Source organism: Pituophis catenifer, unplaced genomic scaffold (genome assembly GCF_029215685.1).
Source record: "Pituophis catenifer annectens isolate HBS135680 unplaced genomic scaffold, rPitCat1.0.hap2 SCAF_2, whole genome shotgun sequence".
Taxonomy (NCBI): Eukaryota; Metazoa; Chordata; class Lepidosauria; order Squamata; family Colubridae; genus Pituophis; species Pituophis catenifer.
This window is the reverse complement of record NW_027256882.1, coordinates 153789278-153815684: the sequence shown is the minus strand read 5'-3', so window position 1 is coordinate 153815684 and position 26407 is coordinate 153789278. Positions and strand designations below refer to the sequence as shown.

Genomic DNA, 26407 nt, shown 5'->3' with positions numbered 1-26407 from the left:
TTGGGGGGGGGAAGAAATTGTCCCCCTCAGAACGGGCTCGCAATCTGGGTGTCCTTCTAGACTCACAGCTAAGATTAGAGCAACATCTGACAGCTGTGGCTACGGGGACTTTTGCACAGGTTCGCCTGGTGCACCAACTGCGACCCTACTTAGATCAGGAGGCTCTCCTCACGGTCACTCATGCCCTTGTCACCTCACGGTTGGATTATTGCAACATGCTCTACATAGAGCTACCCTTGAAAAGTGTTCGGAGACTACAGTTGGTCCAGAATGCAGCTGCGCGAGCTATTGTGGGTGCACCTAGATACACCCACATTACACCAATTCTCCGCGAGCTGCACTGGCTCCCTATCGGTTTCCAGACACAATTCAAGGTGTTGGTTATTACCTTTAAAGCCCTACATGGCTTAAGGCCAGGTTATCTTCAAGACCACCTTCTACCGCATAGCTCCCAACGACTGGTAAGATCCCACAGAGTTGGTCTCCTCCAGATCCTGTCAGCTAAACAATATTGGCTGGCGGGCCTTCTCTGTGGCTGCCCCGGCTCTCTGGAACCAATTACCTCCTGAGGTCCGGACCGCCCCCACCCTATTGGCCTTCCGGAAAGTAGTGAAGACCTGGCTTTTCCGGCAGGCCTGGGGCCGTTGATCTCTTGAATACTGCTGTATTCTTGCGAGACCCGGCCATGAATGGAGTGTATGGGTTTTTAATGTTTTTTTAAAACAACTTTTATGGTATATTGTTCGCATTATTTTTTGTTGTAAGCCGCCCAAAGTCTTCAGGGTGTTGGGCGGCATAGAAATGCGACAAATACATAAACTAAATAAATAAATAAACATAAGCAAAGGTGGATCTAGTTAGTATTTGGATGGAAGTCCACTAGGTAATTTTTTTTAGTTAAAAAAAAGTGACAATGGCAAATCACTTTTTCATTATTTCCACAAAGACTACATAGAGATGTTCATGAACTCCTGATGAATAACTTCATGATTTGAGGGCAACTTTATTTTAAAAGCATTTCTGCATTACCTGCAAATCCATCCCTGATTTTACCTTTAAGTTATTACTTTTGGCAGGTTTAGAGGTTTGATGTGACCTGAAGAACATCCCTTCAAATTGCTAAGAAGAATTTCAAGTTATTCACTTGCTTAACCGCTTCAGGCAATTGGAAATTGCTTTATGTTCAGAGATATCCTGCAATGTAACACATTTAATAATCTATCAACCACTCAAACATTCTGGCTGAGTTCCCTCCCCCCCCCAATTTCTTTTTTCTGTAAAATTCTCTGTGTTCTGTCTTGTTGATTCAAATGATGGTTCAAAGTATCTTTCAAAAACTCAGCAATTCAACAATTTTATCATATGCAGTACAAAATTCATTTCAGTCCATATTATTCCATGTTATCACCACACATTAATATAGGTAGTCCTTGACCTATGACCATTCAAAGTTATGAGCTATCTGAAAAACGGGAATTATGATCTGTATCTAAAGGGTTTTTTTTTTGGTATATATTTTATTTACAGTTTTCCTTTAACAACCTTCATATTTTGTTGACAGATTGACACCAATAAAACCATTTATTAATAAAATTTAATCGGTCCCAGGATTATATCTCTGAGTCCCTGAATTTGTAGTCTTTAAGAGGTATAAATTCTGTTATATTTTTTGCATACTGTTAATCATAATAATACATTTAAATATGCCTAATCACAATCTTCTACCTCCTAACCTTAGTATATTTATGGTTATAATAAATTCTATTATATATCTATTTCTATGTTACTATTTCCCCAGTTTATACTTCCTATTTGTTTCTCTTAGTTTTTTAATACAATCATAGTATTACAAGATATTATGTCTCTATCTGTCATCTCTCAGCCTTTTTAGGATTTCATCATTTATTTACTTTTTGGTGATTCTTTTATATTTCTCTCTTGGGATCCTATATTTCTTTCTAATATTTTTACATAGACTGAATGTTCCCTCTGCCTTACCCCTTATCTCCTTTCTGCTGCATCATTTGAATACTCATCCATAACCCTTTCATTATTTTTGGGAAGTTGTCTTTTTTTTTGTCTCTGTGCTATTGTAAGCTCTTAAGGAATTATCTATTCGATTCTTAGGTTTTATTCTTATTGTCTTTTCATTGTTTTTGTTTTCCTGTAGCTTATTTTGATTTGTCTCCTCCATCACTCCTTCTGGTTTCTCATCTATCTTCTGAATATTTTGTTCATCTTTTCCCACAATTTGTTAAGGGTCTTCTACACTCACTTCTTTATCTTTGGACAATCCCATCATCTCCTTATGATTCTTTGTCACATTTTCATAAAAACTTTTAGCTATCATTAACATTTCTTCATAGAACTTTATTGTCTCCCGCTGAGTCATTTTGTATCAAATTAATATATTAAAAATTACTCAATATATCTCTAATATTCCAGTGTCCCAATATCTAAAAAACTCCAAAAAAGTCCATAAACTCCATAAAATTTATCAATCCCAGAATTATTCCTCCAAATCCCCTTTATAGTCCTTAAAAGCTATAAATATATACTTTACAGTCTTTATAGTTTCCAACCTACACTTTCCCAATTGTCCAAATTTTAGAGTCTTATTTGTCTTTTCTTCTTTTTCTTTTTCTCTCTCTTTTTTTCCACTTTTCTTCTTTTGCCTCGTAGGATAGTCTATCAAATGATGTTAGTGAATCAAATCCAGCTTAGCCCACCAGGTTTCCTCAAATCTTTCAAATCTACCTTTCAGTAAGCAGTTATATAAAATTTTGATATTTGTAGTTCAGGTGCTTTAAAAATCTTCAAACAGCTCAATAGCTATTTCCAAGCCTCCAAATCGCCTACTAAGATAAAATCAAGGTCAAATAGCTTTCCAGGTGTTGTTTGCTTTCTCTCTTTTCATCACTTTCAGTCAAATTCCTAACGTTGCAGTAATCTTCTTCGTCCAGTAGATGGCTCCCCTGCTCCCAATTCCAGCATTCAACAGAGTGTAAAAGTCAAAACAGCTGACTGTCAACCATTCAGGGGAGTTGAAAATAGAGTTTAGAAAAGCAATTTCTGTCAATAATCACTTATCACAATGTTTTTCAACTTTTTTCCAGGCTTTCTGGGTTTTAACACATCCTTTAAATATTCCTTTTGCATCTGAGTCTTTAATCTTTAGGCTTTCTCTTTAATTTTTAGTCTTTAATCCTTCTCCATAAATCAATCGCCACTTTCTTACTATTTGGAGATTTTTTTTTAAATTTTTAACTTGGGTTAAATCTCTGGGATAAAAACTGTAAGTTATCTTGTCCAGTTTCACTGCTCTGTCCACGCACCGCTCCAGCAAAAGATCTTAGTGTCCCGGTTGTCCCAGTTTGTGATAGACCAAAATGGCCATCGTCCCTGCTGCCGTTCAGGAAAGCTTTCTTCCAATCAATGAGGAAATTGCGGTTTCCTCATGACTGACGAAGCTCCTCTCCTTTCTTCACCACCCCTCCAGGACGGCTTGACCCTGTAGGGTCTCCTGGCAAGCAGTTGCCTGCTGCATTTCACAGAGCCCTGTGGAGCTCCGCTATTTTCCAGCTGTTCCCGCTGTGTATCAACCGGAAGTCCGGTTGACATCACGGTATCTAAAGTTTTGATGGTCAGTCCCTCACAGTTATGTGGCCCCACTTCAGCAAACACTCAGCCACAAAGCCATATTTTATGATGGTTTTGCTACACAATACTGAACAATGGGTTTGCTTAACAGCTGTGGCATTTGCTTAATGACCACCACAAAAAACATCATAAAAATCAGGTTGGTCATGTTTTATGACCATCATGATATGCAACCATAAGAGGCAGGCTCCTGTTAGGCATGAAGAACCAGGACCACCTGTTAAGTTCCTGTTACACTGATTTATTGCTCATGCCTATAAACAAGAATCTAGTCAACTAACGGTCAGCACTAAATTGGTGCAAGATTAAGAGTTAATGGAATGGAACTGAAGGGGTATGGGACAACTTGCTGTGGCCAACATGCCATGGCTAACTTGTCATGGCCAATTCACCTCAGTCAACTCACCTCAGCCAACTCGTTGCAGGACAACTTGCCATCGCCAACTTGCCACAGGACAACTTGCTACAGGACAATTTAGCAATTCTATTTCATTATTTAAAATAAATAAAAATTATTTTAACTTTTGCCATTCACATTTCATTCTGTCCCTCCTTTTGCATACTTTCTTAAATGATTCTATTCCACCATTTCTTTGATATTAGTGTAACTCTTGTCCCTCAGTCAGTTGTTCTATGGAGAGATGGCCATGGTGAGCTGTCCTGTGGCGAGTTGACCCTGGCAAGTTGGTTGTGGTGAGTTGGCCATGGCGAATTGTCATAGACACAACTGAAGAGGGGCTAGACCTGGGCAAATTGTGGGAATATAATGACTCCAGGCTGCTGCTGCTGCTGCTGCTGCTGCTGCTGCTGCTGCTGCTGCTGATGATTATTATTATTATTATTATTATTATTATTATTATTATTATTATTATTATTATTATTGTTTAGACTTCTATACCGCTTCATAGTGCTTTACAGCCCTCTCTAAGCCATTTACAAAGTTAGCATATAGCAAACTGCATATTAGCATATTGCATTAGCATTAGTATATTGCCCCCAACAATCTGGGTCCTCATTCCTCACTTGACTCCACCCCCAGGCTCTACCTCTCTTTCTCCAAAGCTCATTATAGTCTTAACTTGAGGACTTCCTGTATTCAGGGTTAGGAGTACCTGAGCAGGGGTGGAATGCTACCCTGCCCGGGTGAACCGGTGTGTGGTTTGGTGAACCAGTAGCGGGGGCCGCACAAAGCTCTGCCCACCCGTCCGGATGTCATTCCTTCCTGGTTTTAACCAGGAAGTAACCTGTTTTTGACCCTCTGCACATGCACAGAAGGCTTTGCGCATGCCCAGAGGGTCCAAAATCGCACGAGACACGTGTGAGCACTTCCGAACCAGTAGGGAAGGTAAGTAGATTTCACCCCTGTACCTGAGTACATATACTAAAATGTTATATATATGAAACATCATACAAATCAGCTGACTTTTCTATTTCTTTGATTAAGCTACTCTAATTTATGGCTGTTCTTACATGAGGATATTTTCAGAAAGGGGGGGGAATCTGCTCTACAAGGTCTTTTATGATTTTAATTGTGTAATTAAGATTTAATCAATTGCTCACACTAATCAGTCAGCATATAATTTACATAAAATGTGCTTATATTTATTATACATAAATTCATTATGCACAAACAGATGATCTAAAGGGATAGAAATATATACCATTGCTTGATGCTGAGGCAAGAGGTCAAATGAAAGAATAATTTAGGAATCAATTATTTCAGAATGGGTTTCTCATTCTTTATAATCACAATATCTTGCTATACCAACTTCTCAAATGTTAAAAATGCAGTTTAATTATACATCCTGGGGAAAACAATAACATTATCTCTAGAAATCTTTTTGGAGAAAGCTGGAGTGATGCATTGGAAATTATCGCCTGCATTGTATGAATCAACCAGGATCCTTCTGCAGCTGAGGGGGATGCAGCCAAAAGGAGACACTTTACCACTGTCTCTACCTGACATGTTTTTGAAATAACTTGTCACCATCTTGGAACCTCCCATCATAATCAGCAAATATGGAATAAGACTGTCAGACTAGAAACTTCACACCAGAGAAGAGAGAGGCAAGATTGTGCACAGCATTAATTTTTCACACATGTTTTACTCACAATCCTATAAAGAAGAATGGATCCATGTGTAAAAAGAGAAATGCCAGATGGACAGAAATGTTTTTTTAAAAAAAGGCAGAGACACAAAAAACAGTGAATAAAAGATGGATAGTGGAGAGAATGAAAGAATATAAGGAAGAGGATTATCTTTGCTTTATTGACCACAACAAAGCCAGCGGTGGTATAGATCATGCCAAACTGTGGAATATATTAAAGGAATGGGTGCATGGATGGATAAGCTGAACATCTGATTACTTTTACTTGTTTATGATGAGCAAAATGCTACTGCAAAACTGCAATCTGCAAAACATAACCTGCCATCTTGAAAAAGATAAGTTGGCAATAGGGAAAGGAGTGAGATAAATATTCCCATATCTGCTTTGCTTTTACAATGAATATATTATTTTTTTTTAAAAAAAGGGAAGCCTGGAAGAGAAGACAGTTAAAATGAAATCAGGAAGTTTGAAAATCCAGCATGAGATATGTAGATGACACATCCTTGTTAGCTGAAAATGAAGAGGGGAAGAGCTAATTATAAAAATAAAAAATGGGCATGAAAAATCTGGGTTATGTTAAATATTAAATAAACAAAGATAATGTCAAGCATTTTCGTGAACTTACAAGTGAGGGAGAAGAAATGAAAGTGAACGTTTTGCTTTTTTGGCCTCAAGAAAGTACGCTAGGGAAATGAAAAGATTTATTCAAGAGAAAAAACGACAGTTTTTAGTAAAAATCAAAGAGCCTAAGGATGCTTTTATGACAAAACGATCAGATGACGTCAAAATGGTTGTGAAAATGGGACATTGAGAAAGAAGGTGGTTTCCTTTGATTTAGTAGTCTGGGAAAGGTTAGTAAAAGTATCATGGAATGTAAGAGGAATCAATCAATTGGTCCTGGCTGAAATAAAGAATAATTACTCCTTGAGGTGAAGATTAGCAAGGAGAAATCCACATTCCTTAGGTTATGCGAGTGAATGTATTATTAATTTCTTTATTTATTAGTGCTTATATGCCAGTTAAGCAGGACACTGAGTGATGAACTAGAAAAAGCTATTATGATTATATATTTATGGAATTTCTCACCAATACAGTAGGTGACGTACAATATAATATAAAGTTGAAAAGTGCTAAAAAAAAACCCCCAATTAAAATTAGAAAATTGGATTAAAAAAGTTAAAAGTTTAAAACCAAGATTATGGGCAGCCTTCTCTACCCCAACCAGCCACTCCCAATGCAGTGGTCCCCTGTTGGGACCCCAAGCCAAGCATCAAAGCAAAGTTTTTAGACTCTTCTGGAAGGCCAGAAGTGCGTTGACAGACCTCACCTTTGACAGGAGACTATCCCAGGGGGCAGAGACCATGCCAGCTGGTATTCTTTGGCTGATAGTAGACCCCTTCCACTGGAATGAGTGGGCCAGGTTAATCCATTGGTGAAATTCAATTTTTTTTTACTACCAGTTCTGTGGGCATGGTTTGGTGGGTGTGGTGTGGCTTGGTGGGCATGGCAGGGGAAGGATACTGAAAAATCTCCATTTCCTCCCGACTCCAGGGGAAGGATACTGCAAAATCCCCATTCCCTCCCCACTCCTGGGGGAAGGATATTGCAAAATTTCCATTCCCACCCTACTCTGGGACCAGCCAGAGATGGTATTTGCCAGTTCTCTGCACTGCTCAAAATTTCCGCTACCGGTTCTCCAGAACCTGTCAGAACCTGCTGAATAGCACTCCTGGGTTAATCCCACTGGGGTGAGATGGTTAGTAAGGCCGGGAGAGATAGAACAGGAAGGCAGCAGTTAAGATGGGATGAATTGGATTAAAGAGATCACTGGAATGTCCTTGAAGGAGTTAAAAGTTACCATCAAAGGAAAATTAAGATGGTGGGCATTTGTCCACACAGTCACCAGAGGTCAGGTCTGACTCAGTAGCACCTAACTAACTTAATGTTCCATAAAACTATTTAAAAATGGCAATCCCGCTTGCTTGACTAACCCCACTTGCTTCCTAAAATATCACCAATATATTTCGATTTGGTATTCACTAAACTGTCACGTTGATCTTTCTGCTGAAACTGAAGATTAGTCTGCAATCTTCCGAAGTTTTACTAAACTGCTCTTACATGAGACATATGTTCCCTCTTTTGACTCTTTCCTCTGAGGCTTAATGTTCTGTTAAATTTACCGCACTTCAGTGCTTATTATCTTTGTGCCAACATGCTTAAAATTGACCCGTGCTATTTTCCAGTAAAAATCACTAGCGAGTATCGCAGATACCTGTAGAGTTTTACAGGTACAAATTTCAGCCGAAAGAATGCTAGAATTCAGTCATTTTTCATATGCAAAATACCCATAGCAGCATGGGAATAAAACAGACATGGAGGGCTTGCATTCAATATATTTTTCTTCTTGATTATGGTAATTAGTATTAATTACTGCATGGATATCTACGTAGTTAGAAGCCCATCTCTAAGCATTAAACAAGAGGCTATTTACATATGAATTTCCTGACAAAATTAAGTACTTGTTTTTCTTTTCTTCCACCTCCCTTCAGAAAAGCTTTCTGATGGTTTTTATTTGAAAATCCACAATAGCAAATTTAGCATACTTCTACCGCTTTCATGCCTGTAGAATTCTTTATGCCACTCCAGGAAGAGACTAGATTAATTGGATAAATCAAAGCATTTGTGCAGGTTGTTATAAATGGCATACGTCAAATCATAGCTCACCCAAGTCAGAATCCCAGTTTTTATGTAGCAATAGGTGGATACTCATGGACGCAGTGGCTCAGTGGCTAAGACACTGAGCTTGTCGATCGAAAGGTCGGCAGTTCAGCGGTTTGAATCCCTAGTGCTGCATAACGGGGTGAGTTCCCGTTACTTGTCCCAGATTCTGCCACCTAGCAGTTCGAAAGCATGTAAAAAATGCAAGTAAAAAAATAGGGACCACCTTTGATGGAAAGGTAACGGTGTTCCGTGCGCCTTTGACATTTAGTTATGCCGGCCACATGACCATGGAGACGTCTTCGGACAGCTCTGGCTCTTAGACTTTGAAACAGAGATGAGCACCACCCCCTAGAGTTGGGAACGACTAGCACATATGTGTGAGGTGAACCTTTACCTTTATCTTTAGGTGGATCCTCAGGAATACTGCCAATAATCTGTTTTGGAGGGTTAGGGGTTTTTTTTTTTTTTGCAAAATAGGTTCTCTGTCTGAAGGTATTATGCACCATAGGAGGTAACCTGGATAAACTATGGACTTCCATGCGGTCTGTTCCTGAATCCCTTGCCTGCAGCCAATTCACATGCAGCTCATGTAATTGGGGAAGAAGGATGGAGAACTTACTAATATATCAGAATTCCGGGAGACAGTCTACTTTGTTTTGAAAACATTCATTACTTTAAATTTCCTCTAAATTGTGGATAGAACACCTGAATATCATGTCAGATGCATGTGCCCTGATCTTTCTATGTACTAATTGTACTCATTACAGAAAGCTTCAACAGGTTTAGGAATATGGGCCCAGCAATCTCTAGCAAGATCAGGAAAGAAAGACTAAGCTATACACAGAGGCTCTTTTTCATTTTTTTTTTTTTTGGTAATGATTTGATTTGGTCATGGTTTGCTTCAGTCTGATTTGTGATACTTATTCTGATATTTACCACTATATATAAGTCTTAGAGGCTTCTGCGCATGCTCCAAGATGGCGGCGACCAAATAAGCTCCGTTTCGGAGATGGGAGAGTTGCCGGTTGTCGGGGTCTTCAGGAGCCCTCTTGTCCATCTTCGGCTCCAGTCCCAGTGAGGGGAGCGTCCGCCCTGCCTGTTGAGGGCTTTTTCGCCCTCCGGAGCATCAGGGCAGGGCTGGACGGCTCCGCGGGAGATGGGGCGATGGGCCTGGCTGCAACGGCTGTTTCCGGTGTCGGGGGAAATGGAGTCCAAGGCATCCGGCGGCGGGCGGCGTTTATTCGGCGGCGGCTTGAGGTGGCCCCCCCCGCTCCCTATGGCCCTCTAGATCCCTGGGGCGCTCTTTTCCGGCGTTTTCGGGGCTCCGGTATGCCTTGGAAGCTTGGGGTGCCTGATTACGGGCTGACGACGGCGGCGGCGGCGGCGGTGGCAATGGCTGACATGGACCGGCCAGCCAGAGGAACAACCAGGCAGCAGGTTGATGGGGGAGAAGCTGACAGCCTCACCCCTAGAATTACCATCTGGCTCACAGTTGATTTTTTTTTTTTTTTTTACTGTGATGGAGTGTTTTAGAACAAAGCTGTGTCTGGGGGTTATGGAGATTGGGGCTGGAGAGGCAGGAAGCTGACCATGGTTTGGTTGGTTGGTCGCCTCGGGTGGCCTCTCCTCCCCCCCCTTTTCCCCCAGGTATGGGTGGATGTTGGCCTCTATGGCCAACCACCCCTGGATTGGACTTCCCTGTCTTGCTACTCCTACTCTCACCTCAAAGAAGATCTTATGCCCATGGGTCTATTATCATCTTTATTAACATCTTTATTATTACCATCGTTATTAACATCTACACTTTGGACACTCTGGACCCCTTATTATGCTCCACTCACGCCCTCACTGCTAGGAGAGACTGTGCACCATTTGAGAGAGCTGAGGGATTTTCCACATCCCAACGGAGAGGATAGAACTTTGCTCCCATTAACTTTCTAACGAGACCGGCCATCGTGAGAGGATGGTTGGCCATTAGCCTCTGTTGGAAAAAAAGAACTTTGGACCTTCTCCCTGTCGTGAGAGGACAGTGGAGTCCAGCCCTATAAATGGATATTTTATGACCTTTATGCTCAGTTATCCCTTGGACTATGACAGATTCCTGGACCGGCTTTTCTTTTCCCATCTTTGGTTCGGTTGATGCTCCAAAAAACCGACCTTCTTGCGCTGCGAGACTCCCCCCTCTCGCAGGCCTGGCCCTCCACGTTATCGAGGGCCTATCTTGATGACGGGCTTTGGGACCCCGAGAGATGGCATGCAGCAAAGAGGGGGCTGAGGGGTTTTTTAGCTAAATTTTTAAGGAAAATTTTAAGGGGACCCGGGAGGACGGGTGGGGGTTGTAAAAAAAGTGGACCTGGGGGGGTCCAGATAGCGTCTGCACGGGATGATGGGTTAATTAGCTGCAGCAGAGGGGTCGCGAAAGGAAATTTAACCGGGGGCCGGGGGGACGATAGAAAGGGCTGTGTAATTGAAATCATGAGTGGGAGGGGCAGGTATGACGGGCGCAGGGGGTCATATCAAGTGTCGGGGGTGCGCACACGCTGTCTCCGAGCGATTGCGCACTCCGGCCCCCAATGCGTGACTCGTGTCCTGGGTTGTATAGAGCCTCATACCCAGGGTCTGCGGCTGATGTTATGTAATGCCAGGTCAGTGGTTAATAAGGCCTCCCTCATCTGTGATCTTATTTCGGAGGGGGGTGCTGACCTGGCAGGTATTACGGAGACCTGGTTGGGCCAAGAAGGGGGGGTCCCCCTCGTAGAGATGTGCCCGCCAGGTTTCCGTGCATTTCATCAGCCAAGGGCCCAGGGGAGGGGTGGGGGAGTGGCGGTGATCATTAGGGAGAGTCTTTATCCGAGGGAGACCACTGTTCCTCAGATAGCCGGATGTGAGTCCCTTTGTGTGAAGTGGGGCCGTAGGGTGCAGATGGGTCTGCTGACTACGTACCTGGCTCCCTGCCACGTGGCAGCGACCCTGCCCGAGCTACTTGACGTCATTGCCGGGGTGGCGGTCGATACCCCCAGACTTATTGTCATGGGGGATTTCAACCTCCCATCCACAGGTGGGGCGTCAGAGGTGGCTCGGGAGTTCATGGCTTCCATGACGGCCTTGGACCTGACCCAGTTAGTTCAAGGCCCCACTCACATAGGGGGACACACTCTGGACCTGATTTTTATCTCTGGTCAGTGGTTGAATGATCTTGGTAGAGGGGACCTAGACATCAAACCCTTGTCATGGACAGATCATTCGCTCCTTCACTTAGACTTTCCTACCGCTTTCCCCCGCCGCAGGGAGATGGAACCAACCAGATGGTTCCGTCCCAGGTGCCTGATGGATCCCGAAAGGTTCCTGACGGAGCTTGGGCCGTTTCCTGAGACTCTAACACACGACTCGACTAGAAGAACTGGTGGCCGCCTGGGAAAGGGCGGCCGCTGGAGCTTTGGACCGCGTCGTGCCTTTGCGGCCTCTGACCCGATGCCGATCTCAATTAGCTCCTTGGTTCTCTGAGGAGCTGAGAGAGATGAAGCGTCGGAAAAGACGCCTAGAGAGCATTTGGAGGACTAGTCAATCCGATTCTGACCGGACACAGGTGAGGTCTTATATCAAGACCTACCTAGTGGCAATAAAAGCGGCAAAATCTAACCATTTTTCCGCTCTTATTGCATCTGCAGAGAACCGCCCAGCTGCCCTGTTTAGGGTGACCCACTCCCTTCTTCGGGGGGGAGTACGGGAAGATCCCTTGCAGGGTCGTGCTGAGGATTTTGTGCAATTCCTGCATGATAAAGTCACTCGGATTCGGGATGGCTTGAACTCCGATTGGATGAGTCCACGGGAGGAGACCGGGGCAGGTCTTGAGAATGTTATCTGGGAGGAGTTTGATCCTGTGACTCCCGAGGATGTGGACAGAGTTCTGGGTAAGATTAGTGCCGCCACGTGTTTATTGGACCCGTGCCCCTCCTGGTTGGTACTGGCCTCCCGGGAGGTTACACGAGGCTGGCTCCAGGGGATTATAGATGCTTCTCTGAGTGAGGGTGCCTTTCCTGCCGCCTTGAAAGAGGCGGTGGTGAGGCCCCTCCTCAAGAAGCCTTCCCTGGACCCGGCTGAATTAGCTAACTATCGTCCAGTCTCCAACCTTCGTTTTGTGGCGAAGGTTGTTGAGAGCGTGGTGGCACGACAACTTTCCCGACACCTGGATGAAGCTATCTATCTAGACCCGTACCAGTCGGGCTTCAGGCGGGGGTACAGCACAGAAACGGCATTGGTCGCGTTGGTGGATGATCTCTGGAGGGCTCGGGACAGGGGTTGCTCCTCTGTCCTAGTCCTATTAGATCTCTCAGCGGCTTTTGACACCATCGACCATGGTATCATGCTGCAGTGGTTGAGGGGGTTAGGAATAGGGGGCACCGTTTTGCGGTGGTTCTCCTCCTTCCTCTCCGACCGCTCGCAGTTTGTGTTGGCAGGGGGACAGAGGTCGACCTCGAGGCGTCTCACATGGGGGGTGCCGCAAGGGTCAGTCCTCTCGCCCCTCCTGTTCAATATTTATGTGAAGCCGCTGGGTGAGATCATCCGTGGTTTTGGGGTGAAGTGCCATCTGTACGCTGATGATACTCAGCTGTACATCTCCACCCCAGACCACCCCAACGATGCCCTTGATGTGATGTCTCGCTGCCTGGAGGCTGTGCGGGTCTGGATGGGGAAGAACTTGCTCAGACTCAACCCCTCCAAGACCGAATGGCTATGGCTTCCGGCGCCCCGATATAGTCAGCAGGTGCCATCGCTGACTATTGGGGGTGAATCTCTGCCCCCCACAGAGAGGGCTCGCAATCTAGGTGTCCTTCTGGATGCACGGCTGTCTTTAGAAGAGCATATGACGGCCGTGGCCAGGGGGGGCCTTTTATCAGGTTCGCCTGATTCACCAGTTGCAGCCCTTTCTGGATCGGGACGCCCTACGCACGGTCACTCATGCCCTTGTTACTTCCCGGTTGGACTATTGTAATGCTCTCTACATGGGGCTCCCCTTGAAGAGCACTCGGAGGCTCCAACTGGTCCAGAATGCTGCCGCGCGGGTGGTTATGGGCACAACTCGTTGTGCCCATGTGACACCCCTCCTGCGCGAGCTGCACTGGCTCCCAGTGGTCTTCCGGGTGCGATTCAAGGTGTTAGTTACCACCTTTAAAGCACTCCATGGCATAGGACCCGGGTACCTCCGAGACCGTCTCCTGCCACCAATAGCCTCCCACCGACCAGTCCGTTCCCACAGGGAGGGTCTCCTCAGGGTGCCGTCAACCAAGTTATGTCGACTGGCGGCGCCCAGGGGGAGGGCCTTCTCTGTGGGAGCCCCATCCCTGTGGAACGAACTGCCCCCGGAAATTCGTAAGATCTCCGACCTCCGGGCGTTTCGCTGCTCACTGAAGACCCTATTATTCCGCCAGGCCGGACTAACAACACAATAGCTTTTAAATTGGGATATTTAAATTTATTGGGGTTTTAAATCTGAGCCACTTTATTTAATTATTTTAAATTTTATATTGTTGTTTTGTTTGTGTTTTTAAACAGGCTGTACACCGCCCTGAGTCCTTCGGGAGAAGGGCGGTATAGAAATAAAATAATAATAATTATTATTATTATTATTATTATTATTATTATTATTATTATTATTATTATTATTATTATTATAGTGGTGGCGCAGTGGTTAGAATGCAGTATTGTAGGCTAATCCAGTTCATTGCCAGGAGTTCAAGTCCCACAGACTCAAGGTTGACACAGTCTTCCATCCTACAGAGATCGGTAAAATGAGGACCCAGATTGTTGCATGGAATATGCTGAATCTGTAAACTGCTTAGAGAGGGCTGTAAAGCACTGTGAAGTGGTATATAAGTCTAAGTGCTATAACTACTGCTGCAGTGTTAGTTTTAGCTCTGTTAGTGGTAGTAGCTGAATGGATTTCAAATGATAATGTTATGATTTCTTTGGCATTGTCTATCAAGCATGTGGCAATTGTGGCATGTCATTTGTAAAGGTGGAGGATAACAGAATGTTATGAACCTGCAACAAGCGAGAACTTACTGATAAATACCAATGATCAAAATTGGAAAATTGCAGCTTGTGTTTACCTTTTATGCATTCTGTCAACTGTGTGACTATTTTACCTACGAGTAGCTCCCATATGGGATGCCATATAAATGAAACCACCCATACGAAATGGGTTTGAACATCACAGTCTTCAGCAGTTCACTTGTAAAAACATACAGCTCACTTACCCATAATCATCATTCTTCAGGAGATGATTGATGTATTTATATGCATTCTAGTGCTTTGTCATAACTCAAGCAGGAAAGTTCTAGAGCTTGAGATGTGGAGTGGATGCTCCATCCACCCATAGTATCCAACAAAACTGTCTGTCTGTCTGTCTGTCTGTCTGTCTGTCTGTCTGTCTGTCTGTCTGTCTGTCCATCTGTCTGTCTACTTGTTTGTAAAAGATTTATATGGCCATCTGTCAGAGCACAACTCTGGAACCTCACAGCAACTATTAAGCTACAAAAACCATAAAACAGTAAAGCAGAAACTAGAAACCTGTTGCTTTAATCCTCCTCCTAGGAGGCCTCAGTAGTGGAACTTCTGTTAACCACTACAATTCTGCTGACTCCATAGCAAAGGGGTGTCAAACTTATGTCATCATGGCAGTGTCACGTGACATATCAGGACTTTTTCCCCCTTCGCTAAACCGGGTGTGGGCATGGCCAGTGCATGACACATCCAACCCGCGGGCCAGGAGTTTGACAGCCCTGCCATAGCATCATCTCCATAGGGGAGCAGGATCTCCATAGGGAGAAGATGCCTTCATATTGTAGAGCAGTGTTTCTCACCTTGGCAGCTTGGAAACATTGGCTGGGGAATTCTGGGAAGTGAAGCCCATACATCTTCAAGCTGCTAAGGATGAGAAACACTGCTCCAGTGTTCCCTCAAGGCACTATTCTGAAATTCTATAGAAGATGGGCAGATCGTGTGAATCCACATATGAAGAACTATAGCTGCAGAAAGGTAATCTATCTGTTTAGACATATGGACCATTATCTTTACCTGGAGGCAGAATATTTTACCTGGAGCCTGAGTGGCGTAGGAGGCTAATGCCTCCTACTAAGGCAGCATTTAACATCCAGCTGCCTGCAATTACTGCGAGTTCAATTCTCACCAGGCTCAAGGTCGACTCAGCCTTCCATCCTTTCTAAGGTGGGTAAAATGAGGACCCGGTTTGTGGGGGCAATAAGCTGACTTTGTATAAAATATACAAAAGTATGAAGGCTATTGCTTAACGTATTGTAAGCCGCCCTGAGTCTCCGGAGAAGGGCGGCATATAAAAATAAATAAAAAATAAAATAATAAAATAAAATAAAATAAAATAAAATAATAAAATAAAATAAAATAAAATAAAATAAAATAAAATAAAATAAAATAAAATAAAATAAAATAAAATAAAATAAAATAAAATAAAATATTTGGAGGCAGAATATTGGAGAACACAGAGGATCCGAATAGTGAATCCTGCCAGGTTTGGTGTTGAGGGGGTAAAATTTGGTAAGCGCTGATGATGTGATCATGTCCCCAGGGAAGGGGCGGAGATGATGACCAATAAGAATGCTGTTTTCCAGATAGGAAAAGGGGTGAATGTATGGGTAATGGTTGAATGCAGACAATCTGGAAAGTACCAGTGGTAAGTTTCAAGGTGGAGTCGCAAAGATAAAGAGCTCTGAACATCATTCAAAAATTTTCCTTTGTATAACAAGTATAGAAAATTTCCGAAGTATAACAAGAATCTAAAATCTGGGGGAAGAGGACAGATAGAGGCTGGAATGCTGTGAGCTATTTAGCAGCAAAGCCTAAATTCCTGGGAATCTATCTCAGTGAAGATCTCACCTGGAAAATCAACATGACCCAGGTGGCCAGAAAGGCCCAACAGACTCCACTTCCTTAGAGTCTTGCGAAAAAATAAAGTGGAACAACAACTGATGATCTCCTTTTACCGGTCCACAATAGAAAGCATCCTCATTCATTGCATTACGGTGTGGTATGCTGGCTTGACAGCCGCGGATAGAAAGACATTACAGAGGGTGGTTAGCACAGCACAAAACATCATGGGCTGTCCCCTGATACCACTAGACGACATCGCTAGGGCTCACTGCCTTAGAAGAGTGAGGAAAATCCTCAGGATGACTCACACCCTGGTCAGCCCTGCTTAACTCTCCTACCATCTGGAAGGAGATATAGAAGCATAGGCAGTTGCACAAATAGGCTGAAGAACAGTTTTTATCCGTGGGCTGTCAGACTCCTGAATGAAAAATAACTCTACAACAACATAGTACGATTGATTTGCGGAGCCGGCGTAACGTACAGTAAGTTCACATGGTACAATAGGACTGAGTGGTTGTTAGTAGGATTCACTGAGCTAGGGATTTTTTTTTTTTGTCTTTCATTGTGAGTTGTATTGTGTTGGGGGGGGTGCATGAAAGGAGGCTCAGCCAATCTCATTGTACACATGTTGTACTCTGACAATAAAGGTTTGAAATGAAATTATGTATTAATTGCAGGCAGGGGATCCACGTGACTGAGATGACTACTCTAGGGTACAATGGATAGGATTTTACAGGCTTGAAATTCTTGACATTTGGTCTCCAGTCATTGGTCTGTGACAATAGTAAAGAGGTCTTGCTAGGATAAGGGCTGGATAAGTTCTGAAAAACCTACACAGTAATTTGAGCATTCCTGTTGCCAAACTATTCTGTTAAATGTAGTTACGCCCATATCTTTCCTTCAAAACAAACATTTTATGTTCTCTAAAATTCTCTATAGCAGTAACTGTAGTTGTGATCTCCAATTACATCCATGTAAAATGAAATATGGTATTGTGTTACAGCAGATACTTAGGGTTTTTTTTCCCAGGCTAATACTGGTTTGATAATTATAATCAATTATTGGTTATTTTATAAAATTAATTTGAATATTTTCTCACTCTCACTTTTGAAAAGGAAAATGCACAAATCTGTCCACTTATTGCAATATTAAAAGCTGGTGCATCAGTGTCAGGAGTCCAAGACATGAATAATGCCTTTAAAAAACCACTCCTGACTTTGCTATATCAGCTACTGAACTTTGGAAAGTAAGGAAAATGATCACCATCAATTATAATAACATCCTTTGACAAGGCTGCAATTAATTTTTTTTTCTTTTTAAAAAAGCGTAAGTTTTGTTCCATGATGCCAAAAGAAATGGCAGGCATTAATTGACTTATCACCAGGCAGTGATAAATGGTACCAAATGTAAAGTAGTTATTCATCTTTAGCTGAATAAACTGTTTTGTCTCCAGTGTTATGTCTCCAGTGTTATGGAAAGAATAACAATAGGATATTCAAAGAGCACTTTATAAATATTTGCAATAGGATGTGTTATAAAGTAATACATCATGATGCAGCATTTACATATAAAAAATGCCAATCTAAAGTTCTATAAAACATATTTATACTGAGAAATATGAAAAGTAAAATATAAAGTATAAAAAGAAGTATAAAAAGTGAAAAAATAGGGTTGAGTCTTAACATCAGGAAAAGAAAGATAATGACAACAGCTGTAGATAGATATGAGATGTTTATAATCAGCAACGAAATTGAATTAGTTTGAGAATTTATCTTCCTTGGATCAAAAATTGTTCACGATGGCAGTTTTACTCCTGAAATTAAACACAAAATAACCTTACAATGGTTAACATGAATAATATCTGGAAAAAACAGAGAAATTGATATAAATACAAAGAGCAGACTAGTTAGAGCAATAGTCTTCCCTAAAATGATGTGTGGGTGTGAGAATTGGACACTAAGAATAGTTCATTGAAGAAGAATTGATGCTTTTGAACTGTGATGCTGGCGTAAATTATTGCATATAACATGGACAGCCAGAACAACTAATAGAATTGTGCTGAATCGTATAAAACCAGAAACATTACTAGAAGCCAAAATCACAAGATTACATCTGGTTTACTTTGGCCATGTCATGCATGCAAATTCATTGGGGAAGTCAGTGACCCTAGGAATGGTTAGTGGAACAAGAAGAAGGGGCAAGAAAAGAACATGCTGGCTTGATAACATCAAAACTGATGCAAAGATGAGCATCCAACAACTGAAAGAATCTGTGCATGGAGAGCACTTGCCTATCAAGTTGCCAAAAGTCAGACACAACCGAATGGTTAAAACAACAACAAAATAACAAACTCTTGGCCTTTTCCTCAGCTGAGAGGTCATGCAGTTCTAATGATTTGTCTTTTCAGTTATGGATACAGTATCAACTTTAGTTTCCAATGTAGATTAAGTTTCCCAAAAAAAACCCCTCAGTATGTCCTTAGAAATATCTATAAACTACCTCTCAGATCAGTGAGGAGCTGCATTCTGCAACACAAGCCTAGCTCAGGCTTTTACTATCAGTAGGCACAGCCATTTCCTTACTCCAGCAGCAATCAAAGATACGTTTGGAAGGAAATCAGAGAGGGCTTTCTTGGACAGCTGTTCTAGCAACAAACAAACATATTTTTATTTGGATATCCATTTGGTACTTTCTGCTAATTGGGTATGGGTTATACTTTTTAATTGATATATTTCAATAACATTTTACACTTTAAACTGTGACATACTATACATTCTATTGAATTATAAAACGTGCCTAACCATTGTTAAGTAGAGTAACAATTATCGAGCAATTCCTTTGATTTTCCACCAATATCTGATATGCAAAACCATCTTTGTAAAGGTTCTGGAAATACATTCGGTTTAGTTGTCTAGACCTTGGTTGTATTTACATACTGCATTAAATTATGGCTATTTCTTTGGCTTTGGCATAATGCATCATGGAAACCTAGCAAACTGGGGTTTTAAAACTTGTTTTTTTAGCTTAGCATGTGGTGCAAACTCAGCCATGTGGTTTATTCAATAAACTGTGGTAAAATAAATAATGGTTAATCATGAGATCTGTTAGGGAATGGGGTTGAGGGGTCCCCCGGACCTGGAACCAGCTCATAAGCAAACGCACTAGGACTAAAATAAATCTGACAGAGGAGTCTTGTGTAAAAATATAATTTACTTTAAAATGTTTAAAAAGCACTATGTCTTTAAGAAAGCACATTAAAAACAAAGTCTTATCTTGGTTATGTGAAGCAAGGCTATCTCCCTAGATTCCTCTCCACAATACCGAAACAGTTCATAAGAGAATAAAGCTAACATGAAGATAAGCAGCTTCAGTGTCGATACATCATCGAGGTAGTAGAAGGGCGGCAGCACAAACTTCACAGCTAAAAGTCACCTGAAGTAAAAACAGTTCAAACAGCAAACGTAGCTTGAAGTTTGTGGGAGGAAGAATGTCCAGCAACAGCAGTCCCGATGATAGCTTGCGTGCTTCAAAACAGCAAAAGGCAAGCATCCGTAGGAGTTTCTCTGCAACAGCATCTGGAGTCCTTATCTGTGCTTCTCCTCCCATCTGCGACGTTGTACTGAGCTCTGCTTGCAACTTCCAGCAAGAGCTCTTGCATCTAGGCCTAAACAGCGTTAGGCCCAAGTAGCAAGTGAAAAGGTCCTTGCTTATATGGGGAGTTAACCTGCAATTAACTAGGGCGGGGAAGGCTTGCAGGTAATTGCTTGCAGGTAATTGCAAACAGGAGATGGCTTAATTGAAACCATACTGTTTGTGACTGATCAAGTATCCACAGCAATCCTGAAAACACTCGTGACAAGATCAGTTTCAGTATGTGCTTTTGTTATTATGATCTTCTGCTTCATGTTTTTTAAATTCTTATTCCTGTTGATCCCTGGCAATTTGTTTTATGGCGTCTCCCTCAGATTTATTCTATCTTATGCCCTAAGTCTTTTTTAAAGACATGCAGTTTTATTTCTCATGACTTCTGTGTAACATTTGAAGCTCAAGACAGGACTGCTCTCCTGTCTTCAAGCTTTGATTTCAGAATTCATTAAATGACCTAATCTGGACAAGCTACAGCTGCATCCAAAATGGAAAATTTCATTTTGAGTACAGATCCGATTCCTTTCTCTGCAGCTTCTCTGCAGTAGGACAAGAAATGTTCCTACTTCATTTCATTTCATTTCATTTCATTTCATTTCATTTGTGAAGTAACGCTGGAAAATCTATAGGGAAACCTATCAAATGTATGAGCACTGCAAGATTTCTTTTAATAGGTTATTGGACTTGCTGAAAGCTGCCTAAAATTGCAAGAGCCCTACCTTTCGCAATCTACTTCAGTGATTTTTCAAATGCCGACTCTTAGAAAATATTTCTAAAACAACTTGTTTATCAAAGAACTCCTAGAATCTTTGGTATACTAAATGCACAGATTCAATTTATATTCCGTATTCTGCAGAATTGATACATACCCCATAGCTGATGAGGTGGTACGGTAATGCCTAATATAGCCTTACAAGTATGTACTGTAAGTATTTTACTTTATTTATGAAATTGCAAGAATGTAGTAGTAGTGGAAGAAAAAGCGGTCTTAAAAGCTTCCCTGCCAAACCATTACTTAATTATTTTACTAAACAACTTTTCATAAGTTTTCCAGGAAATATTCTGGTTAGTGGATCTCACTTTGAAAACAGCTACTATATTGTGACAAAGCTACCATTCAATCTCTGTATTATTGTTTCACAGAGTTCAAAACAGATTGTCCCCGCCATTAATGCAAATTCGTTCCCCTAAATCTAAACTAATTTTATGCAAAATAAACTACATGGATTAAGCAAATAAACTCAGGTACACTTGGTGTAGTCCAGCTGCAGAATGTTGGTTTTCTAACTATAGACTTAAGGGTTTCCCTTTCATGAAGTGCTGGATTGCAAACCATTTCTGAAAGCAATAATATAAACATGTCCCCTCTCATTGGCATTCTTGTAATTTAACTTCCCCTCCCCCCGGAACTTTAAAGGCATTGACATACCTCCCCAGAAAAAGCTTGTCCATTCAACAGATGTTCTGACCCCTGGCTGTCTTCACTGCCAAAGTGTAACCGTATTTCTTCTAGTCGGTGACTGTATGTCATGGGCCCTCCGGAGATATTCACCAGATGTTCTTTATCCAGGCGTAGAGAAACATGCCTCCCTGTATTATACATTGTTCCACTGACCTAAACAAAACAGAATATAAAGGATGATATAAAACATTTTTCAAAAACAAACAAAAAAAAGTTGGGAAGAAATTAACAAACTTTTAAATCGGTATTTCTCAACCATGGCAACTTAAAGATGTGTGGGCTTCAACTCCCAGAATAATTCTACACATCTTAAAGTTGTCAAGTCCACATCTTAAAGTTATCAAGATTGAGAAACATTGTTTTAATGGCTTCTTTTTTTTTCTGCTTGGAACATTGTGTTATACACTGAATTATTTTAATCTATACATATTTCATATAAGATCTGCAAGATACATGCGCACATTAGCTGGGAGTGTATGGGAAACACAATAAATATGATGTGTTTGCCTCTAAATAAGTAAGAACATGAAAGCATTCCTTAGTACAGAATGAAATTATTGCTTCATTAACAAATTTTGGGCCCCAGAAAGGTGAGTATTTGCATGAAAATATAAATTATTTACATTGTACTTAAACATTTTTTTAAAAAACGAACTAATTTATTCTTGCTGAAAATGTCATATTAAAAAATAATAAAGAAGGCTAGTTTGGAAGACACAGGGATCTCAAAAATAGAAAATGGCACTTTTTTTTGGACCCTTAGCAACTCTGGATGAAAAATGTTATGCCCACTATTGATTGTTTCAACATAACTAATTGTTTTGAATTGTTTTGTCCAAGATGTATTGACCATATACCTTAAGACATTATGACCCTAATACTGAATGATGGCTCCTGTAATGAAGGACAATAGGGCTAGGTCTGTATACATGACCTGTGAATTATCACACTCTCTGGTGTTTATAGCAGGGTCATTGAATGGCATTCTGCCTGAGTAAGTTGCAGTATAAAAATCTAGTATGCTCATCCAAGTCATACTAGCCAAACACAAGTTGAGTAGTAAGTAAAAGATTTTCTACTGTTTATTAGTTTCATTTTAAAAGAAGATGATGTTGATGGGGGAGAGTCAAAGCAACAAGACAAAGTATGTATGTGGTCAAGAACATAAAAAAATATACATAGAAAAATTACTCACTATAGAATCAGCAAATAAAACATTGTAAAAGGACATTTTGTTACTGATGGCATTACAAAGGTAGAAGATAGAGGGCACAATCTGGAAAACTTCCAACACAAGCATTACGGGAATAATTAGGAAGCATCCCAATGTATGGCAATATTCCTACACAATTTTCATTCACTTTCCAGAAATACATGTACGATATTTGATTTTAGGATGGATTGTCCATCACTGCCCATATCTTTGTTTTCAGTGCCTTTGAGTCAGTCAGTCAGTCAGTCAGCCAGCCAGCCAGCCAGCCAGCCAGCCAGCTAGCCTGTCAGTTTGTCTGTCTGTCTATCTATTTTCTATGCTGCCCATCTAACCGAGGCGACTATAGGCAGCTTACAGTTATTCAATAAAATATATCATGTAAAACATTTAAAACAATAAAATACAGACCATAAATTGTTGACTCCTGGTAAGTGGCCTGGACCAGGCCCTGCGGTTTTCTTCTGCATTATATTTGATGTCTTTAACCCTCATGTCCTTCTAGACCATGGGTGTCAAACTCACGGTGTCATGTTGCCGTCATATGATGTTTCATGACATTTTTTCCCTTCACAGAGCTGGGGTGGGCACGGCCTGCATGTGATGCATCTGGCATGTGGGCCGCCAGTTTGACATCCTTGTTCTGGACTATCTGCAGTTGTTGGGAGTTGGGACACTATCTTGCCATGGTGCCACTCCTATCTAAGCAGGGAGTTTCAGTTGATGGTCATGGAGTGTGATTTTATCATTTATTTATTTGTGTCAGAAGCATCACAATTAAAATAAGGCATACTATACGACATAAAATATAAAATACCAGATTATTTGTCTTTTGTCGTCACTTTATTATCATAGAGAACATGAAAGGAGCCTCCCCGAAGAATGTATGATATTAACACATTCGGGAGTCCACTGGGCATCATCTTATAGATGGAGAATCCTTTCAATCCAGAAGCATCCGAAGTGTAGGGAGGTGATCACTACCATCTGTGACACTATGGAGAGTAATTGAGACCCTGAAAGTTCCAATATGGGATTCCCCAGAGTTCAGTCCTTGCCCCATGTTATTTAATGCCTATGTAAACTTTAGTGAGAGACTGTTCATTGGTTTGTAGTGAAGTGTCATCAGTATGTCGATGCTGTCCAGTTATGTATTGCAATCATGAACCAAGCTGAGGATTCATACTGCCCTAATAAAGTTTGTGATCTGTAGGTCTTCTTGGACTCTTGCCAAAATAGCAGGTGGAAACCATGGCCAGAGGAGGCCTTCCCCAAATTGAACTGGTTTTCCAGTTACCTCAAACAGGATATTCTGACAACAGGAACTCTGATTTCCACCTGTGTAGGACTATTCTACATTTTTCTTTTAAAAATGATGCAGAAGTTGGCAAGGTTGGCAAGATGCTGACAGGGCAACCCCATCATTGTAGAATAATGTGGATTTTGGATTGGCTCCATTGATTACTTTTAGACTTCGGACTCAATTCAATTATTGATTGTTATCTTCCAAGCCATTTATGGCCCAGTACTAGATTATACCTCCCAACAGGCAGTATCTTATCTGAATACACTACTTACCTGGTACAGAAATCTGGTACAGATTTCTCCAGAGGATCTCTTCAGGATGACCTCTCCCTGTGAGGTACATGGGCTATAGATCAGGCAACAAGCCTACTCAGGGGTAAGGCCCACTTCATGAAAGAGCAAAAAACAAACAAACTCTGTACCATTTCAGCAGGTTGTTGGCCTTTGGGGGCAACCATTATAGGTAGCTGGTTGTTGTTATTATGGTTTGATTTTAATAATTACATTTTAGAATTCTTGTTCACCTTATATAGTCTGTCAGAATTGGAATATTCTATAAGTGTTGTTAATAAATAATAAAGTACTTTTAAAATGGAAACTAGGTGGATTTCAGGTTATTTTGTAAAGGTGAACCCCAGACATCTGCCTTCAAATCCCCCCAGGGTGGTATTGCCTTGAGTTTAAGTCAAATGTCTACCATTTTTGAAAACTGTCTGATAAAGTTTCTCACTTCTGTGACTTGAGGCTTAGAAGTAGATAATGGCCACACATGTATGCACACACACACACTCTCTCTCTCTCACACACACATTACTCACATAGTAAAAAGCTTATTACTAAATTACTCTGAATCACATTTTTCAGCACTTCTTTGGGGGAAAAAAAACTTAGGCTGAATAGTTACAGAACATTAGATTACGATAATTTATATTAATCAGAGGAAAGTCTACCAACGGTATGCTTTGCTAGGCTTTAATTTGCAAGGAACGCCTTGCCAATTACATACTATACTTTATAGTTCACTGGCATCATAATAATTAGCACTGCTGCAGTGTAATTTGATCAGTAATAAGTAATTTCTGTGCTTAAAGATCTTATTTTGTTGCTTATTTCCTTGTAAAAAATGTTACATTATAGAGATTTTTGTAAGAGAAGTTAAGAACAGCCATAAAGAGTTCTGTTTCATTAATCTGACAGGAGTTTTTTATGGTTTCTTTTTTATTTCAAATCAGAATGAAATAAGTTTCTATTTGTCACATAAAGTCATTTATTAATAACCGAAGAAAAAAATACCTTCACAATGAGCAGAACAATTTTTTATTTGCCCTCTGGTTTTCTGTCTTGATGTTAATGCATACAGTAAATATGTAAAGATTAACTTTAAACATTATTTGAGGTTTGCCTTACTCTATTGATAGCAGTATTCAGGGTCTTGAGAAAGGAAACGTGTGTGTACACAAATACTTGCCTGCACATCTGGACAAAAGAGAAGGAAGGCAGCTAACTAAAACAGACTGGTTTAATCCAGTGATAAGATAACTTTTTATGAACTTTTACACTTCTGTTTTGTTCCAATAGTAAAAACCGCACCCCTCGGCATTATAATGAAGGAAACATGTTACATGCTAAAGATATTATAGGATATTAGGATAGCAAAGTTTATGCACAAGTGCTAAAATTGTAAGTCTGCACTGCTCAGTGAATGATTTTTTTTGTATAGTTTTTTCTTGTTTTAACAAAGTATAGAAGTTATGCAGAAACAATTCTCAACTGTCCCTTTTCGTCAAGAGATCTATTAGATACATTTTGCTCCTGCTCAGAAATAAAGAGCTTTTAAACATCTTCCCTGACTCAGTGTGTCTTTTGGCTATCGCACACCAGATTGAATGGATCAACCAGGCTTTCTGGCCAACACTGTATAAAGGAATGAACAGCCACATGCTCCATACTGGATGTGTTACTGCTTTCAAAGAGAAACAAGGAATAAAAGAACCAGTTGGAAAGTCATTTTGCTGATTTGCTTTTTTTGAAATTACACAAGTCTCTGAATATTCTGTTTGACACTGAGTATATTTCCGGATTCTGCTGGATGCAAATCTGAAATTAGAGGAACCCTGTTTTCTCTCTTGAAGGTAAAATAGTCTGACTGATTTCTAACATAAATCTAATAATTCTCTACAGAGAACAAAGGGGAGCAAGCCACAGGACTAGCTACACTTTGGGGAATTTAACAAGTAAAATTCTAAAGCACCTACACAGGATCTCCTCTGGGAGTCCTTTGCCATTTCAACAGCAGCTGATTCCACGTGCCTATTTTGTCTGCCTTCAAGAGCTGAAATCAATGTCTCACTATTGCTTTGATCTTCCTCCGCATGGAGTGTCTGGAAGACA

The 26407-nt window shown here is 41.1% G+C and overlaps 1 protein-coding gene across 1 annotated transcript in view; it reads right to left on the bottom strand.

The window, feature by feature from the left end:
* Positions 1 to 26407, bottom strand: part of CA10 (carbonic anhydrase 10) — a 411697-nt gene that overhangs the window by 75441 nt on the left and 309849 nt on the right. Inside the window, exon 4 of the mRNA XM_070934829.1 lies at positions 21469 to 21654. Coding sequence (XP_070790930.1) covers positions 21469 to 21654 — 186 coding nt within the window. The remainder of the gene's footprint in view (positions 1 to 21468; positions 21655 to 26407) is intronic.